General features: G+C 38.3%; 1 protein-coding gene across 2 annotated transcripts in view; it reads right to left on the bottom strand.

Annotated features, from left to right (window-relative positions):
* Positions 1 to 8588: 8588 nt before the first annotated feature.
* Positions 8589 to 19411, bottom strand: part of LOC140242733 (uncharacterized) — a 30018-nt gene continuing 19195 nt past the window's right edge. For both annotated transcript variants that reach the window (XM_072322492.1, XM_072322493.1), the window contains 5 exons: positions 18635 to 18797; positions 17807 to 18063; positions 15810 to 17049; positions 14843 to 14968; positions 8589 to 11573 (listed from right to left, as the gene is read on the bottom strand). In XM_072322492.1, coding sequence (XP_072178593.1) covers positions 11487 to 11573; positions 14843 to 14968; positions 15810 to 17049; positions 17807 to 18063; positions 18635 to 18797 — 1873 coding nt within the window. In that variant the 3' untranslated portion in view covers positions 8589 to 11486. The remainder of the gene's footprint in view (positions 11574 to 14842; positions 14969 to 15809; positions 17050 to 17806; positions 18064 to 18634; positions 18798 to 19411) is intronic.

The raw sequence follows: 19411 nt of genomic DNA, 5'->3' as shown, positions 1-19411 counted from the left end.
GTTGGGACACCTGCACTGGCATCAAGCAAAGGATACATGATCACGATTTCCATTGGCCTCTCTGCTGAGATTTCCCTTTTCAAAATTATATTCTGCTGATCAAGTTCACAGAGCAAGATTAAATCGATTTCTTTGCAGTGTAACTCCTGTATTTGCAGAACAACCCCTGGGAAAGAAAGGAAGGTGCTGTTTGACAGACGAGAAAATTTATCACCCCAACAATAATATCGTCATGCTTTCCAAATTCTGCTCCAAACTAATGAGTCATACTGGGATGACAAGGTGTTATTATCTGAGATGACAGCGGAATCATTTGCTTTCTGACCTTCTACAGTCATCAGTGGCAAGGATATTTTCAGTTGGTGCCGCCCTAGTCCTTTGTTCCCAACAAATCCCTCATCTACGCTAACCAGGATTCCTATCTAAAGTTAATGATTCAGCAGTGTACCTCCTACAACCAGCAGTATGAAAAACCACCCAAATTGCTATGCTCTGACATGCACTTGTCTTTCAGCTGTGTGAATAATTGAGCCAGCTGTCTTCCATCAGTTACTTTCACCGTCACCAAAGTACCACGTACTAGTGATTTGCTAATAGATCTGGAAAATGAGAAAGTCAGAACTTATTCTTTCCCCTAAAATTCAAGGACATGTCAGAGAAAAATGTTGAGCCTTGGTCTGGAGACCTGATCTATATTTTGGGGATTTCCCTTTTATGAAAAAAAAAAATGCTCAAATATCAACTTCCCGATGTTAATATTCTACTTGACTTATGAGAGCAGGAGTTGATCTACACCAACTTCTGTCAAAGCAAAGTTAAGTCCCATGAATTGTTGCTGAAATATTCACAAACACATACAGTTAAATGACAATTTGGATTCCAGCTTCTTTGACCTGGAAGTAGACATTTCTCACCACTGTAGAGAATTGCCAACTTCTAAATTTTAGTATTCATGAAATACATGTACTTGTATTACTGTTCTTGCACTATATAATCTTTGAAGTTCTGAACAGTTCTTAGTTCTTAAACCTATACCCCTTCTAGTGGAACCTGTTTGTTGCATGTTTGATATAATAATAGGTATAATTTTGTAAGAATAATGACAATATCAAAAATATAGTTACCTATACACTTAATAACTGTAAAAGTGGATATTTTCGCACATTTTTTGGGCTAGGCGCAGTAAGATAAATTTCGCATGTATTTAATTCCGTGGAATTGGGTCATTAACTACTGGAATATATGACATGGAAAAATATTTGCGTACTTTTATTGACATGCTAGTTTCTGGTTGTGCGAAATGTGCGAGAATTTCCACTTTTACAGTAAACCACAATTAGCTGAATTGATTACATGTAGTTGCATTTACAAGATTACCATGCTGGAGCATGGAACAAAAATCACAGCACACATACATGTATCTCAAAAGTCGTAGCTTTCTTCAAAGCCGATTGACACAGCAGCTTTCCAATCCCAGGAAATGAGAAGATTTGCAGCAAACGTGATTGCTGGAAGGATTAATCCAGAATTAGCAAAGACACTGGCGTTAGGTTATAAATTCATTACACTAGGCTCTTTTAAAATGTTCTCTTTCAGATAGAAAAAACAATCAAATGAGACATGTTGAGGGCTGTGCCCCTTTTGCATCTTACAATATTGGAAGTTGCAAAAATTAGCTTTGTAATTTTTTCTTCTTCTTTTTGCTTCTAAAGGACCTTGTGAATGACAAATTTATGCTTGTCACAAAACTTGATTGAAGATTCAGTTAGTGACACATACTGTATACGCCATATATTTTGCGAGTCTAAATTTTCGTGAGTCTAAATTTTCGCCAATCGGGAATTCCAGACAGTTTCGCGAGCGGTTAAATTCACGTTCGTGGAGTCCTGTACTGAACGGAGAAATGTACACGCGATCAGAGTCAATATTTTCGCGTATCTTTAATTTCGCGAATAGCACCCAACTCGTGAAATTCGCGAAAATAAAAACCTCACAAAATATTAGGCGTATACAGTAGTCAAATCAAAGAGGGAAAATGTTCAAGAATACCAGGTTAAAGGGACTAAGTGAGATAATGAAAAGCCTCTTATGAAATATGAAAGAGCATGTAATTTTAAGAAGGATTCAACGTTTATTTGATGAAAATTGGTTTTCAAATGGCTGAGATATCAAAAAAAGTGCTAATAATAAAAGGCGACATGCCACAACTTTATTAGGATCTCTTTGTTTCACCTTGTTTTTGGATATCTCGGCCATTTCAAAACCAATTTTCATCAAATAAACTTTTGATACCCCTTAGAACTGCATGCTCTTTGACATCTCATAGAGTGGTTTCTGAATATCTCGCAAAACGTTAAAAGCTAAATCCTCACCTCGACCAGAACTGTACACACCCTTTAAAGCTAATACATGCACATGTGTGATACATTGTGTAAGGATTTATTGGACAGACAGGTCATTTTTTTTTGGGGGGGGGGTTGTGTGTGGGGGTTTTCTTTTGTTACATTTTGTTTTGTTTCGTTATTTTTAATTTTTTTATTGATTTATTATTATTATTAATTTTTTTTTTTTTTTTTTTTTTTTTGTTTGCTTTGCCACCTCAACGAACTCTAGAAATACATTTAGGTGACAAACCAAACAACGCATATTGGAATGTCCAGCTATGGCAAAGCATTTCTGTTGTCTGTTTCTTTGATTTCCTCTGCCAAGGAAGTTCAATTTCTTGCTGCCATTGCTTTGTGTGTTTGCATATAACTCAAAAAGTTATGAACAGATTTGGATATAAACTTCAGAAGCATGAAAATAATTGTTTTAGTTATTGGGATCGCCATCTGGAACCAGGATTTTTAGAATGTCATATGTTTATCACGTTTTCAAGGATTCATCATTGGGGAAATAAGGTAATTTTCAGCTTATAATTTAAGTCTACATTAAACAGCTAGATTACTTAGCATCACCATCACTCTTCTGTATACAATATTTAGATGTTAACCCTTAAACTTTATTACATGATGGGAATGTAGAACTAAAATATGGGGTGGGATTGACAATGTGGGTGGAAATGAGCTGCTTGATGAAGGCCTGCACTCTACGAAGTTTTGTTTGTTTGTTGTATTTTCCAATTCCCCAGTTTTTGGTGAAATTAGTGGTTGAGGTCAAGATTAGACTTGCTCTTCTTTTTTGTTATCTTATACATGTGTAACAGTTGCCATGTGGATCTATATGATATGAAGTAAAAGGCTAATCCAATCTTGAGAAAATGCTATCACAGATGGCACACATAGTTATACAGTTGCAACAATGCCAACCTGACCTTGCATGCATATGCCTCCAGAGGGGTGGAGGTACTTATTTTTTTTTTTTTTTTTTATGTATCCTTCTTTCTTTCTTTTTTGCTTTTATTTTTCAATCACCTTTTTTAAATTATTTTTGAGGAGGTGGTTTTGTTTGGGTAATCTTCTAGGCTTCTCTTCTCCATAAGCCCCGCCTTGCTTACTTAATGTTGGACCGTCCAATAATGAGGAATAAGCCAAGGTTGTTTGCTTATTTTTTACACCAATTTCCTAATTCAATATGGCCTCATTAAGTAATGTCAACCCTCAAATAGTGTTTAACATACGATGAATCAGGTTGATGCTGCTTCAGTATTCTGTGCCAGATCTTCCCAGGTATATTTGTTTCAATTTTTTGCATCCTTTATTTTATTTTTTTTTTGGGGGGGGGGGGGGAGGGGATGGGGAGGAGGGAGTATTCAAGGTCAAATGCAGAAGAGAACTCTCCAGTGGCTATATGCCATGTAACACTTTCTTGTGTTATATGGCATGTTGGAAGCCATTGGATGGTCTTGTCCATTCAGACACACTTATCAATAAGCAGGATACTTTCCTGTTCTGACCTTGCATCATATGCTTTGATTTCTCTCTTCTTTTTTTTTTTATGGGGGGGGGGGGTGGTTTAGTGCTTGGTTACATGTGTCTGTTTTGTGAATGTGTGTGTAATTTGTAAAGAGTGAAAGAGAGAGAGACCATTACAAGAAGTGAGGGGATTAAGCTACAGTGCATTCCCATTACAGTATAACAGAGTTCTGGGGACCAGTGCTTTTTGTCCCCTTCCGAACGAGTTCGAGCAGGGGACTATGAAACGGGCTCCGTACGTGTGTGTGTCCGTGTGTCCGTCCGTCCTTGTGTGCGTCCGTGTGTGATCAAAATGTTCAATTTGCTACTTCTCTGTCATTTATGAGCCGATTTTGATTCTGTTTGCTTTATTTGAGAGCACTACATGTGAGCTTTGAAACTTCTACACAGAATTCCAGTTGTGACCTTTGACCTTGACCTTTGACCTATATTGTACATTTTGCTACAAAATGCTACTCCTTCGCCATTTCTAACCCGATTTCGATTCCGTTTGCTTTATGTGATGGCACTAGTTTAGGGCTTCAAAACTTCTACACAGAATTTCGACCTTTGACCTTTGACCTTGATTTTTTTGACCTGTATTGTACATTTTGCTACAAAATGCTACTCCTTCGCCATTTCTAACCCGATTTCGATTCCGTTTGCTTTATGTGATGGCACTAGGTGAGGGCTTCAAAACTTCAACACAGAATTTTGACCGTTGACTTCTTTGACCTTTGACCTTGATTTTTGACCTATATTGTACATTAGCTACAAAATGCTACTCCTTCGCCATTTCTAACCCGTTTTCGATTCTGTTTGCTTTATGTGATGGCACTGGGTGAGGGCTTCAAAACTTGTACACAGAATTTTGACCTTTGACTTCTTTGACCTTTGACCTTGATTTTTTACCTATAGGCCTATTGTACATTGCATGGCTACGAAATGCTACTCCTTTGCCATTTCTAACCCGATTTCGATTCCGTTTGCTTTATGTGATGGCACTAGGCGAGGGCTTCAAAACTTGTACACAGAATTTTGACCTTGATTTTTGACCTGTATTGTACATTTTGCTACAAAATGCTACTCCTTTGCCATTTCTAACCCGATTTCGATTCCGTTTGCTTTATGTGATGGCACTAGGTGAGGGCTTCAAAACTTCTTAACAGAATTTTGACCTTTGACTTCTTTGACCTACATTGTACATTGCATGGCTACAAAATGCTACTCCTTCGCCATTTCTAACCCGATTTCGATTCCGTTTGCTTTATGTGATGGCACTAGGTGAGGGCTTCAAAACTTGTACACAGAATTTTGACCTTTGACTTCTTTGACCTTTGACCTTGATTTTCGACCTGTATTGTACATTTTGCTACAAAATGCTACTTCCGGCAGGGACATATATTACGCACCGCGTAATTTCTACTTTTCCTTGTTCTTTCCTTATATCGAGGCCTGTTTTCAAAAATCTTTCCTAAGACCAGAAGTGATAGAGCCAGGTTAGCGCTGTGAGTACATGTAAATGTACGTTGGTAACTGGAGGGCTCTGAAAATGCTTCTTCAAAACTTTCACCAAACTTGGCAGGTAGTACTGCTATGGTGATATAATGTACAAATGTAAAGCATCATCACAGAAGCCATACAATGTTGGGGAAAGTAATTTAGTGGTTTCTGGCAAATATTGATTTGTGCAATGCTAAACTTTGAATTGATCCATGATTTGCCCTGCTTCATCACAAGGAAATATGTTTTAGAACTGTAAAAGTCATTTTGCCAAAGTTAGCTTTATGCACAATTTTCTTCCATTTATGAATTCCAGCTCTATATTGGTAATGTGATGATGCACTACATACATACACCATACCCCTCAATGGTTGTTGTTTTCTTCATGTTAAAAAATGTGTGGAAGGTAAACTTGCAATACTCGAGAGATCACTAGACCTACTGGGGCCTCCCAGTTCTTTCAATCTTGCCAGGAAGAATGTAACAGTATTCATTTACAGTATTTCTCTGGAAAGAACTTGGGTTTGCCCGTGTGTTTGGATGCACATTCATGTCAATCTTTTTTTTTTTTCGTGTGCATTTGTCTTGTATTTTTTTTTCTTTGTCTTGTATTTTGCCTTTGCCTCCAAGGATAAACTTTTGAGGCATTGTTTTCATGTTCTCTGTCCCACCCCATCCCATTTGGAGAGAAACAGTGCTATTGCTATTCTTGGTGCAATATTTACAATACACATATTCATAATTTTAAAAAAGTAATGCAGTCTATCGTTTAAATCGAAAAAAAAATCAACAAACTAAATGTTCCTAATTGTTGGGTGATTTTCTTAGTTTATTGAACTATCACTGAATGTGATTATACCCCTTCTAAAACAGAGGAAGTTAGCTCAGTGCACATGTTTGTTTGCTCTTTATTGCCATGACATCCCATTGTTCAACATGGACAACAGAAAGTGTTTTACTCATTTTAGAATACAGGTCACGTGTGCCAAACCCCCCCCCCCCCCCCCCCCCCCGAGTCCAGTGCTCAAAACCTGGGGGACTTGGCCCAATTCATAATGGCACTACTTTCAACTTTGACACTCACCCATTTACCCAGGTGTATTGTAGCGGTTACATTTTCCAAATTAAGTCAAATCCTAAAAAAAAAAACTTGGCAGTTAGCTCAATCCACAATATTTTTGTATAATTTCCATTAACAAAATAAATAAATAAATAAAAAAAAAAAAAGAAAAAAAAAAAAATATATATATACATGTGTATACGTATGCTGTTACCGTGGCAATGCATGGTTTAACACTGACAGGATGAAGCATGCACATGTAAATACTGTACAAGGTATTACAGCAGCTATATGTGCAAGAGTTCAAGTAAAGTGCTTAACTAAGGGTGTTTGCTCAATCCACAATATTGAACAATTTTATGCTTTTCATTTTAAAAAAAAAAAAAGTTACCATGGCGATGCATAGTTCAACATTGACCTATGATGTGTTATGCACATGATCTAGAGGCTATGGCAGTCACATATGCCAAATTTCAATTCTAATTAAAAACTGGGGGAGTAAGCTCAATCCACCTTTTTTATATTTTTTTCTCATATTTGTCACATAATCTGTAGTTGTCTTCTCAATGGGAGCACTAAAACAGATTGATTTTCCTCCAGCTTTCACCGATGTGCTCTATCGATACTGCTGCATTCTCTCAATTTGTATGGATGTGTATGACAGTGAACTTGTCTTTGAAGGGAGTTGGGTTATTCATATTTGTTTTTTTTTTTTTTTGTACGGTTGGTATAAATATGACAAAAATGTCTTACAGCTATCATATTTTTCTAACTTACTCTTCAAATGCTCAGAAACAGCTTGATCCATAACCTCTTAGTATTTGTGTAAAAACTGGTGTTGCCATGGCAACTTATTTTTTAACATCTGCAAAAAGGGCGTCGCAGGCAACTACACATTACATTGATCACGTGTGCCAAATATCAAGTGAATTACTTTTAAACAGAGATACAATGTATACATTCCACATTTTGTATGATTTTTATGTAGATGTTTCATCAAAATCACATGCAAAGTAGGACAGCTTTGGAATTAGCAAAGGTTTGTATTCCATTGAAAAGTGACATTGGTTGCAACCAGAACTAATCTGCATGGTGTCCTCCCCATTTCCCACTGGTCTACACATAAGAGCAAAAAAAAATGTTTTAGTAGTAGTTCATCAATAAGTACAAATCCCACCCCCCCCCCCCACCCCACCGAAAAAAGAAAGACTGATGATGCAGACATCACTTCAAATTTAAACCTAAAGAGCAATGTGGATTGAGTGAAAGCAGCAACATTACTAGAACACATCAGTGAAAGTTTGAGGAAAATCGGACAATCGACGCAAAAGTTGTGAACTTTTAAAGTAAAAAAAAAAAGTTATGAATATTCAAATGAGTGAGTTGATACCATGCCCTCACAAATTTTCAAGTACATACAGGTAAAACTTTCCATATTGCCATACCAAAATACAAATTATATATCATATTTAATAATCTTTTTTTTTTTCTATTTTGGGTAGTTTTAAAGGCAAGTTTTACATTTGTACAGCTGAAATTTGAGATGTTTGTCGTGTCTGTATATGAAATGAATAAGCAATTGTGAAGCATGACATCAACTTGCTGATTTGAATATTCATGACTGAGCAAGAATCATTTTCAAAAAACAACTGAAATTTCAAAATGTCATAACTTCTTGGTTCTTGTGCGATTTTGATCCTTTTTGCACTATTCGCAGGCAATTTTTTTCTCATTGACAAAAACTTGGGGTAAATTTTTTCACGATTACACAAATAATCATAACATCACATATGCTAATCCAAGTGGAGTTCGAAACCAACATGGCTCGAAGTAAAATTATAAACTGGCCTATTAACGGAATAAGCTTGCCATTTTAAACTGCCTTGTCACTGCATATCTCTTACATGTACAGTACTTGAAAAAGATTACATGTAGCTAGAATTGTCGCATCAAAATCTGCACAAAATAAGATGCATAGGTATACTGTACAGTGTATATTAGAACTGCTAAATTGAGAGTCCACATAAACTTCATTGGGTTGCCAATTGAATACACTTTGTATTTAAACAAATGTACAGTAATACATGTTCAAGAGTGTGGGGAACAGATATATAAATACATGTACAGTGTACTGCCTTTCAAGGTTGACAGGGTCAAATTTATTGTATCAAGCATGTTTCCATAGCGATGTATAGTCGCACAAGTTAAAGAGAATTGTCATTGACATGCACCAGATAAGAACCAACACTTGAATAGAAAGAACTCGAATCGAGTATGCAGAGACTCCAATCCCAAGCACCTTCAGATCTGGAGATTCTCCTGCCTGAACCCCTCGCAAACGGGAGACTCCAACTTGATGTGCGCGAAGCGCAAAGGCCCTTGGGTCATAATAGGGTTCTATAGATGCTCTCTCGTGCTATCTCGGGCACTACGTAAGTAATAATTCAATGAATCAAATCATATATTTTGGCTTAATAAAACTTGATTTCATATATCATGTGCAGATGCTATACATGCATGTGTACACTGTACAGTGCACTCCCGTTATAACGAACACGGTTATAACGAAATTCCAGTTACAACGAAATAAAATTTAGGGCCGGAACATTATCAACTCTATGTATTTTTATTGTTTATTCATTCGGTTATAACGAAATTTCGTTATAACGAAAAGAAAACTGCCGGTCCCGAGGACTTCGTTATAACGGGAGTCCACTGTATTATGAAATTGACTGGCATCTGCAAAACCATACAAGCGGGAGACACAGAACCAGGGTGGGAGAAATTAAATCATAAGTGGGAGAACAGGAGATTTTGTGAAAATGGGTTTTCGGCGGGAGATCTCCCATCGAAAGCGGGAGAGTTGGAGTCTTTGAGTATGGTCACAACAGTCAGAGAATTTGTGCTTACCTGTACATGACATTGGCAAATCTGGGAAACACAATTTCAGCAGTAAAAATTACATGTGCTTGAACAACAACACCAGTATCCTTTGTTGCCAGACATACTTGTGCAATTTCACCTTGGGCTAAGCATATGCACACTGTTACAGTGTGCATGAACTTGGCCATGATACACAGTGAGTGTACGTATATCGAGGAGAGATACGACTGCAGGGCTGTCAGAAATCTCCACAGAAGCTTATGTATCAACCAAGCTTGAAGTACCGGAATGAACACTGAACTGACTTTTGCTATTTTCACAACTCCTTTGTAAGGCTTAGCATATTTATGCCCTAGCTAATATACATTTACTTTGGATCTCAAACTCTATGGTCAACATGAATACGAAGTCAAATTGTGGCTTTGATAAGTGAAAGGAATGCACTTCAGGAAGGGTCACTCAATTACATGTGAGCAGAAGATGGAAGCCATTTTATCTGACCAAGCATAATTGTAATGAGTTCTGCCTCGATCTCCACCCCCTCCCCCCATTGATTGTGTGTGTGTGTGTGTGTGTGTGGGGGGGGGGGGGTGAGAGCATAGGGATGGGATTCTGAGGAGTGAAAGCAATACAAGGGTTGTAGACTAGGTTAAAATGCCACTAAGTGTGGAAGATTGTCATTCAAGATGAAATATCAGAGACTTCGAAGTTGGTTTATTCCATTACTGCCAAATCAGAGTTGCCTTGCCAGGGGTTGAAATAATCATTCAGCTTTTGGCATACATACACAGGGATACTTCTAGCTGCACATAATATGCTTCTTGATGAATCTTGTGTATCAGACACGTGGGGGGGGGGGGGGGCTTCAAACACATGCAGGCAGCACAAATTGAGAACATTTTAATAAAATGTCTTGGTTCTGTTTCACCTTTCAAAGTGTGCAGCACATTTCTGCCATGTCAAGAGACTGCATTACCAACAGCTCCAGAACCAGAACATCATACAAACTGTAACTTCTACAGAAAATCATATGGTCTTAATACATTGTATTCAGAGAAACCTGTTGCAAGAGAAATTAATGGAACACTTTACATATAACCAGACATTCCACATACAATTCTAATATGCATTCCAGCATAAAATGATAGACAAAAAGTTACCTCCAACGTATCATTTTGCTCTTCGATTCTGCCAATGGCACAGCTAGTTATGTACAGTAAGATAAGGGGCTATATCATAATTATACTTAATGAAATAAAATGAAATTATAAGTCCTCCAGCTAACATTTTACACGTAAATCCTCTTAACATTAACATGATGTAAAACTGGGAAAAATAAATCTACAGTACAAGCTTTCACCCAGTTATATTGTATCATCACAGGTTGTTTGCACCTCGAGGTGGGGCAGCTTTGTTCACACGTGTTAATGTAAGAAAGGGTTTTCATTCGAAATGAGGTTGACAATCGCTCTTAACATGAACCTCCCACCTCTACTTCAGTTCAACCATCGATGTAATAGCATTAGATTTCAAATGAACCTGAAAATGAAAGCAGTCATGGAGGTACAGCTCTATTACAAAAATTGCTCATGGCTGAATATTTTTTTATACATCTTCAGGTTTACTAAGCTGTTACTGTAGGCCCTATATAATTTGACTTTTCCTAGTCAGAATGGCCTATAATACAAAATTGTGACAAAAACTAACCAGGTCATTGAGACTGGTGCAATTTACAAAACTACAACGAAAAGGGAGTACATTGTATATAAAACCATACAATGAAACCATGTTAAGGTTTGCGTATGTTCTGCTGTATTGTTATGCCCTTGCCATAAAAGGGAAAGCCTACAGGACCACTTCCAGACGTGCTGTAGCACGTCCGAAATTTCCGAAACATACTTTTTCGTAATCAAGCTTATGAGACAAATCTTTATAATTTTGGCTAACTATCTTCCTCCACCAGTGACAGGGTGAATTCTCACCAACACAAAGTAAGCAACTTGGCACTACTGTAACAGTGTGTAAATGCAAAATGAAAGAAAAACATCCACATACACATCACTGCATATCATCAACTACAGTATTTACAATAGCGTTGAAGAAAAGGATCAAGTTCCAATTATGACACCTCTAAGGAATCTTCACGACTAGTCCACAGACTGCCTCTTGTTCATTGACATCAGGGCGCGTTGTCTCAGTAGACGCTCTTTCTCCTCGCCATCACTCTCTGAGTCCTGCAAGTTACAAAATGAAAAAAAAAAAAAAAACATTTAAAGTAATACAGTGGACTCCTGTTATGACAAGTCCTCGGGACTAACAGTTTTCCTTCATTATATTGAAATTTTGTTATAACCAAATAAACAAAAAAAAACATGGCGATTAATGTTGCAGCCTGAATTTTTACTTCGTTGTAACCGGAATTTAATTATAACGGGTTTGTTATATCAGGAGTGATCCGGACACGGCATTAACTTGTGAGCATGCAATATAAATCATGTTGATTTTATCACTGTCTAGACTTGTTCTACTTTTATCAAGGTGTCTAGACTTGTTCTACTTTTATCAAGACATCTTTCAAGGACATACACAAAACATACTGTATACCCAACACCCCCCAAAACAAAAATGAAATAACTAAAGTAAATGACTTGTACTGTAAAACGAGGAATGTTCGTGTGCATTTTAATTTTGTGAATTTCGCAAGAGCCAAGATTCGCGATATTAAAATGCACGCAAATTTCTTGTCTACACTATATGCATTGAACGCCAATGGCAATTTGCGAAAATTTCATGCCACAAAAAAGGCCGTCGGCTCCAATTCGTAAAAATTTTGTGCCGCGAATATATCATGTTTTGCAGCTCATTGCATTTCAATTGAAAAGCCCTGTTTAAACAGACCTTATCCAAGAAGTCAAGACAATGTGCCCGAGACAGTCTTCTTGGGCGATGAAAATACAGGAGAAAAACCAATCCATAGAAACCTATCCATTCACTACTTTAAAAAAAAAGTGTTCAAGAAAAACTATCAAAAAAAAAAAAACCCTGCTGTTTTATGATCACAAACTCTAGAATAATGGAATTGCTCTTTCAGAAAATCTGAAAAACTCAAGACTGGCTAGGTTGACCCATTTCATCCATTTAGAATCCTCATATAAAATCTGGGGTTTGTCTGTTGGTTTTGTGAGGCAGCACGGTCACATACACAGTATATCCTTTCATACTTTCCCGCATGAAGAGTTTGATCTCAATCACAGGAATGGTGCCCTATAATTTCAAGAAGGATGTCTACGCTGTATTTCTTACACACATTTCTCTTCACACCTTCATATCTACATGTTGGCACATATTACACAAGATGTAACTCTAATCAATGTTCACACTACATTTTGTGGAATTTGAGATCGCTCACAACAAAGGTCCGTGAACTATGAAACAAAAAATATATACAGTGAAACCCCGTTATAACGAGGTCCATGGGACCGGCGATATTGCCTCGTTATAACCGTATGCATCAAAAACAAAGAAAAACATAAGCACGACGTCATATACCCATCAATGAAACTTAAGAACATCCTTTGCGTTTTTATTACACAATCATGAATCATCAGTGAGGGAATAAACGGAAATTATTTGTGAATCAGACAAAAAAGTAGGGGTTGAAATGAGTTAATTCTTTATTTTTCTTCCGAAAATCTCTTCGCAAAATAGTTGCACATGATGTTCTTGAGAAATATAGGGCTATGTTATATTCGCGATTCTTTCTGCACCTATCTCTTCCTCTTGTGTTGAACCATTCTGAAAGAATGCTATGTTTTCGTTTGAAATACAGTGTAAAATGACAATGAACAAAATCAGATTGTATAAAATGCGTTTGTTAAGTTTTTCCAAACACCAGCGCAAATAGAGCAATATACATGCGTTGTTTAACGTAACTTGCAAGGTATTTTTACGCTGTTGGTGCCCAGCGGGAATGCGATGATTTCATGAATTATTTCCACTGTGATCTTATACAATGTATGATCGTTGCGCCCGAAGGGTTTAAAAATGCGTTCTTCATTTTCTTCTGAAAATCTCTTCGCATTTTGAACATCCGTTCTTGAAAAATATGCGACAGGATTGAATTTGGAAGACTGTGATCCTTTTTACGTAAATCTGTACCTCGTAGACCATTCTGAAATAAAGAAAAAATTTCATTGTGAAATGCGGTGTTAAAAATTGTGATAATGAACAAACCCAGATCTATTCAAATTGTTAAATGCGTTTGCTTCTTTTTCTGAACACCGATTAAGTAGCTTAACATGCGTTATTCAACTATTTTTACGCTACACTGTCAACCAGCGAGATCGCGATGATATCAGAGTAACATACATGCCTCATTTACTGTAACTTGCGAGGTATTTTACGCTGTTGGTGCCCAGCGGGAATGCGATGATTTCATGAATTATTTCCACTGTAATCTTATACAATGTATGATCGTTGCGCCCGAAGGGATTAAAAATGCGTTCTTCATTTTCTTCTGAAAATCTCTTCGCGTTTTGTACATCCGTTCTTGAAAAATATGCGACAGGATTGAATTTGGAAGACTGTGATCCTTTTTACGTTAATCTGTACCTCGTAGACCATTCTGAAATAAAGAAAAAAATTTCATTGTGAAATGCTGTGTTAAAAATTGTGATAATGAACAAACCCAGATCTATTCAAATTGGTAAATGCGTTTGTTTCTTTTTCTGAACACCGATTAAGTAGCTTAACATGCATTATTCAACTATTTCTACGCTACTGTCACCCGGCAAGATCGCGATTTCATTAATTATTTCGGTTATAATCATACATACTCATATTTGCTAACCAGCAAAAGAACTGGAAGTCGTAACTAAAAATGGAAAGCATATAATGATGAGTTGCACACACATTCCAATTTGCCATTTTTGGCCAAGAGTGTCGCTATAATATGACAAGTTTTCGAATGCGTTATCTTTTTTCTTCTCTTATTTTCCGTTGCGCTGTGGTCTGACCTAATATCACGCAAGTGTATCTCGCGAAAAAGAAAATCGAATGATTATGTTCAATAATTTAGTAGGAACATCGGAAGGTATTCCTGTGTCTCATCGCGTGGTTTAGAAAAAAATGTGGAAAAACGGTTCTCTGCAAAACGGGGAAGAGACATGGATAGCGTGAATTCGGTTTTCAGTGTTTCGTTTGTTGCGTTTGAAAGTGGCAAGTCAAGAAATGGAACCTCGATATAAACGATCAAATTGCTAATGTTTTTCTTTATCATGATGCACCGAAATTGTCCTTGTTATAACCGGAATCTCGTTATAACCGAACTTGTTATAGCGATTCGTTCTGCCATAGGTTTACAAGCAAAGGAAAACGGGACCGACGCGATCAACTCATTATAAGCGGTTCCTCGTTATAACCAAACTCGTTATAACGGGGTTTCACAGTATTGTAAGAGGTGGTTTTGCCTGAAAACACACTCTTTTTCTGGGAGCTTTCTTACCTGGGTATCCTCCTTTTTCTGCTTCTTGTGCTTCTTGTGTTTTTTGTGTTTCTTATGCTTCTTGTGTTTTTTCTTCTCCTTCTTTTCTTTCTTCTTCACTGTCTTTTCCTCTTCATTTTCTGACCCCTAGAATAGCAAGCACAATATCCACAACCATCAATCAATGCACAGGGTATAACAAAGAGTAATCTTAATAAAGTCTATACAACAGCAGAGATGAGAAAAGACATGATAAACTCCAACTGAGAACCATTACATACTGTCCATAAAAACTCAACTTAGCATGCTTCAAATACTGACAGCAGCAATACCGATATAACACCTAGTTTTCATAGGCTATGTACAGAGACTAAATGTGGAATGCATGATTCTGAGTGTGTGTGAGTGTGTTCACTCCACAAGAATGTGCAATGAATCTCCAAGGCAAAACACGGAACTTCATCAAATCATTTAAAAGCATGTTGCTAATTCAGGTACTAAAGGATGGACTGCACATTTGATGGACAGTAGTTTCAATGAGAAGTCTAAATAATTTTCTTGCTTGAAATTTTGCCATACTGCAATTCAATCACCTTAGAACATTCACATGACTGATGTCATTGTTTCAGATTCTGGATTGTTTCAGACATACAGCCAAAGTATCACAGGCACAACCACTGAAACACATGGAATGATAGTGTGAAGAAGATCCTGCATAACTGCACATTTTTGCACCCTCTGTATACAAATACATGTATCAATCTTGCTGTAAATATTCCTGAATGAATTCTTTTTTAACATCTCAGTACAAAAATACCCCCCTCCCCATTTGCAACTCCATTTTTACAGACACAGTAGCAGGCAGCTTTGTCAAGTGTAACTAGTAGATCAAAATGTGCGACATCATTGTACTAAGTATGACGTTCAACCTAAGCCAGAGCATGGGAAAGAAGGAGTAAAAGAATGGGTGAGAGAACAAGAAACTTGCCTCAGATGAAACTTCAGCAGAAGTGCCCTTCTTGCTCTTCTTCACCTTTGGACTTGATTCCTTGTCCTTCCTATCATCATCACTCTCGTCGTCATCCTCCTCATCCCTTCTCTTCTTCTTCTTCTTCTTTTCTGTGGGCCTCTCCTGTTCTCTGTGCTGTGTAGGGGAGCTGTCTGGAGAGGGCTCCCTCTTCCTAGGAGAAGCAGGGGATGCAGACGACTCTCTGGCAGCCGCTTTCATCGGCCGCATCCTTTTCTCGGGAGATGCATCAGGAGACTCCTCGCGTGACAGGCCTCGCCTCCGTTTTTCAAACTGTCTTGGAGGACTTGGACTCTCTGCCTCACTTTCCTCTTCACTGTCTTCCTGGACTCTAGACTCCTTAACTCTGGGACTTGCTTGGCTTGGACTTTGACGCAAGGAGCTCCTGTCTTTTTTAGGTTGAGGCTCCCTCTCAGGACTACTTTCAGCTGAACTTTCATCAGAACTTGGAGGCTGACGTGCTTTTGTCTTCTGTTGGCGTCTATCATCATCGCCCTTTGTAGGAGTTTTTGGTCTGGGAGGAGTGTGCTTGCGCTTGTCATATTTTCCATCTTCTGGAGTTTCACTGCGGCGATGTTTGGACTCTTTCTTTCTTACATCAGGTGATGTGCGCCTGTGTTTCTCTGGACTTGGACTAGGTTTCCTCTTTTCAAGGGCTGCACGTCTTCTAGATGCAGGACTTGGACTGATTCTCTTCCACTCAGCAACTGGACTGCGCCTCTTTCGCTCAGGAGTTACGCTACGCCGCCTGCGATCTGGGCTTGGGCTTCGACGTCTGCGTTCTTGACTTGGGGTTCTACGTCTACGCCCTGGGCTTGGACTACGACGTCTGCGATCTGGGCTTGGGCTTCGACGTCTACGTTCTGGGCTTGGGCTACGACGTCTGCGATCTGGGCTTGGGCTTCGGCGTCTACGCTCTAGAGATGGACTACGACGTCTGCGATCTGGTGTTAAGCTTCTTCGGCGTCTCTCTGGACTACGACGCCGCCGTTCTGGGGTTGGGCTGCGACGGCGTCTTTCCGGGGTTGGACTACGTCGACGTCGTTCTACAGAGGGGCTTCGTCTTCTCCTAGGGCTAGGGCTACTTCTCCTTCGTCTAGGAGGCGAGCGTCGAGGAGATCTCCTGGGGGACCTGCGACGTCGTGGAGGGCTACGTCTTCTTGAGGGAGAGTATCGTCGTGGTGATGGAGATCTCCTACGCCTTATATCGACAAAACAAAGAAAGAGACCTCATGACAAATTCACATATATACCATCATTGGAAAAAAAAAAAACTTGAGTCTCATATATCACAGAAGGTTAAAATATATTACAAAATATCACTAACAGAGTTAACATAGTAATATGATCTTTACAGAAGCAACCAAATGAATATATACTGTAGATATCACTAATTCCTCAACATCTAACCAAGTAAAAGATGTCCAAGTTTAACAGGACACAAAACTACAGAATTGGACAAATGAAGAGAAATATAGAAGGATAAAAGAAAATTCCAGGACACAGCAAACATTTGCAAGATTAGTCAATACAATGTGCTGCTTTTTGGCCATGTACAGACTTCTGAATGGTCTATTATTCGCTTCACAAATGCATCAGAAGGTCACAATGAATATGAAAAATAAAAGTTATTATTTCAATTAGCAGACCTCCTACTCAATTAGTTAATAAGAACAAGAGAAAGTAGTTTCAACACACAGGTCTTTATGTGAAGATAGCACATGCAAAGGCAAAGATGGGACAGAAATTACTTATAGACCAAAATATAGAAATTAAACAAGAAAAGAATTAAATTTCATCCTTTTTACTCTAAAAATCATCTAGATAGTAATATATATCACCTACTAATATCACTGTTACTGGTGGGGATGGGGGAAGAGAATTATGCTAAACACAAATGGTACACTTGAGAAAAGTTTGTGTTTGTTGGTTTGTTGCTGCTGCTACTGCACACCTACCTTGCCCGACCAGGTGGGGTTCTGCTCCTTCTACGCCTGCGGTCAACTGGTGAGCGGGAGCGAGTTCTGGACCTGGAATCACGCCGCTTTTTGTCTTTGGCCTTCTCCTCCTCCGACTCAGAATCAGATGAGTTTGAAAGAGATCTGCGGCGATACTGACGCTTTGGAAATCGACTCTGCTTACGAGGCGATGGCCCACCCTTGGGCTCATCTTTTTCATCTTCACTTTCTCCTGAGCTCTTGTCAGCTGCTTTCTCCTACAAAAAACAAAGATAAAAGACTATTAGTAAAGCCACTTTACTCTGAAGGTGTGATCTACCAACCGCCCAGATGTAAGGGGGCCAAATAAGCCCCCCCCCCCCCCCAAAAAAAAAAAAAAACTTATACAATTTCAAAGTAGCCTAGGCAATGTAGGGCTTTAATATGCTTCATACTGACAGTGTCTGGACCTCAGCCATTGATGTGAAATTTCTGTTCAGCATTATCAACCCTGTGTTCTCTAAATGTTTCCATGGTATTTGGCTCAGGACGCAATGACTAGGCTGAGGACGCACACTAGATTCAAAATTCTCTCTGGATTGAGCAGTGGTCTATGAAAGGACCAACTCACTAATATATTGATAACTTTCTTAACTATTTCTTGACTATTCCTTAGAAGAGAAAAAATAGTGATTATAATTCTATCAATGCTGAACCCAAATAATATCACAATCAGAGAAGCAACCCTACACAAAATGTTGTCAGGACTAATTTTTACCACTATCTCCCAAATAACATCACAGTCAGACAAGCAACCCTACACAAAATGTTTTAAGGACTGATTTTTACCACTTTCTCCTCCGTCTCCTCCTTCTTGGAGGCTTCCTTAGCCTTGAAGTGAGTAGGTGGAGGAGATGCAGAGTCCTCTCTGGTTGCTATGGAGTCATCCACCTTGTTCTCCACTTTCTCTTCCTCTTTCAGCTTGCTTTTATCTCTCTGTGGAGATGGTGATCTATGATACAGTGTAATAAAAGTGAATGTCTGTTTAGTAAATCTGTGTTACAATCTGGCCAATGTTTTCATACAATTTCTGTAGATTGTCTGACACATACCCAGAACAACATATACCATCATATAACATCAAATATCTACTTCTTCATTTCTGAACAGGGAAACTGCATGAAAATAACTTTTTTGATGCATGCATGCCTGGATGTTTGCACTAATGTGATCAAACATGGGTGCTTTCACCCTTTAGAACTCATGTGTGAACACATTTGTATCCAAGTTTCATGCTAATCGCATCATACTTTTTAAGTCCATATGCAAACATTAATTGTGTATTTCAAATTACATTTTGTCAGCTAGGATCTCCAGGTGTCTTTCAATAGTGTCTTATGTTTTACATTAACGAAAAAGCAGTTGTGGCCTAGCTTGACTTTTTAGTGTGTATATACATACATAATTCATTAAGTAAGCTTTGTGTCTTGATTGAGAGACTATGGTGTTTGCAACACAATGTTGCATAAGGGTCAATTTGTATCTGAACTCTCAGTATTACTAAACATGCTTACAGAACAATGCTCTCCTGAAACATAATTTTCAAGAAGTTCTCTAGTAAGTATG

Source organism: Diadema setosum, chromosome 19 (genome assembly GCF_964275005.1).
Source record: "Diadema setosum chromosome 19, eeDiaSeto1, whole genome shotgun sequence".
NCBI classification, from domain to species: domain Eukaryota; kingdom Metazoa; phylum Echinodermata; class Echinoidea; order Diadematoida; family Diadematidae; genus Diadema; species Diadema setosum.
Note: the sequence above shows the minus strand (reverse complement) of the source record. Positions and strands in the feature narration are given on the sequence as shown.